This window comes from Propithecus coquereli, unplaced genomic scaffold (genome assembly GCF_000956105.1).
Source record: "Propithecus coquereli isolate 6110/MARCELLA unplaced genomic scaffold, Pcoq_1.0 Scaffold64, whole genome shotgun sequence".
NCBI classification, from domain to species: domain Eukaryota; kingdom Metazoa; phylum Chordata; class Mammalia; order Primates; family Indriidae; genus Propithecus; species Propithecus coquereli.
The window spans coordinates 580982-581976 of record NW_012152396.1 but is presented as its reverse complement, the minus strand read 5'-3'; the positions used below and the strand labels follow the sequence as shown (position 1 = coordinate 581976).

The 995-nt window shown below is 38.4% G+C and overlaps 1 protein-coding gene across 1 annotated transcript in view; it reads right to left on the bottom strand.

Annotated features, from left to right (window-relative positions):
• Positions 1-644, bottom strand: part of LOC105822790 (proline-rich protein 27-like) — a 139232-nt gene extending 138588 nt beyond the window's left edge. Inside the window, exon 1 of the mRNA XM_012659820.1 lies at positions 626-644. Coding sequence (XP_012515274.1) covers positions 626-644 — 19 coding nt within the window. The remainder of the gene's footprint in view (positions 1-625) is intronic.
• Positions 645-995: the final 351 nt, after the last annotated feature.

The following is a 995-nucleotide window of genomic DNA, read 5'->3' as shown; positions in this document are numbered from 1 at the left end:
TGAACTATAGAAAGGTCACATACCCTTTGAAACTTGAAGGAGAGAGTTGAAGTTACGTTCAGATTTAGATCAAATTATTGATGTGTCATAGTAAGAGGTGGATAATGCCAGATGCACTCAATATCTTCTGTGAAGACAGGAAAATTGATTTCTGGTGAGATAAATTTGAAGCTGCTTAGCAGAGTGCCAATAAGAAAAAGTTTGAAAAGATGTCTTTGGTGAGCAAGAAGTTTAGTGGGGAATATTCTATGATGATATGATGACAAAGAAAAATTCTATTGGCTTCTGCTTGTTCGACCTTTTCAAAATATATGTCATGCGTCTCCTCCTCCTGAAGATTCCTTCGATATTCAGATTGAATAAGAAGGGAAGCAAGGCTGAGAGAGATTTATAGAATGGAATACAATGGGAGAAATAAAGGGCTGATGTACTCTATGACTTTAAAGAGGAAGTCTCCAAACTTTAAAACATTTAACTCAGTAAAGGTACATATCATATAATGTTAATCCCCTATGAAAAAACTCATCTAATGTTTTCCCATCACAACCAAATTCTTCACAGAAATTTCTAAGCTCAAATAACCTTCATCCCTATCGCTTCCTCCCTGATCTAACCTTCTCCATACCTCCATCTTCTCTGGACATGCTTCCCCCCTTAGAGATTTCCCTTATCACCCATGCATGCACCCATCTATTTGTTTTTGCTGTTTCTTCATTTGGTGACATCATTAATGAGGGCCTGGGATGGCTTATGTTCTCAGTGCCTGACTCCATACTTTAGTCTGCTGATATGAACTAAGAGAAGAAGATTGAGGGCTCTGGCGAAGGTTTAGGATTAATGCTGTGGCCAATTATAAGCATGAATATATCAGAGAGATGGTAGAAGGATGGCTGGATAGTACCGTGAACCCAGCTGTGGTTGGAGAATATAATTTATAGTGTTCGAGGTTACCAGTTATAAGAAGTAAAACTGAAGTGCCCAGAAAGTGTACCAGG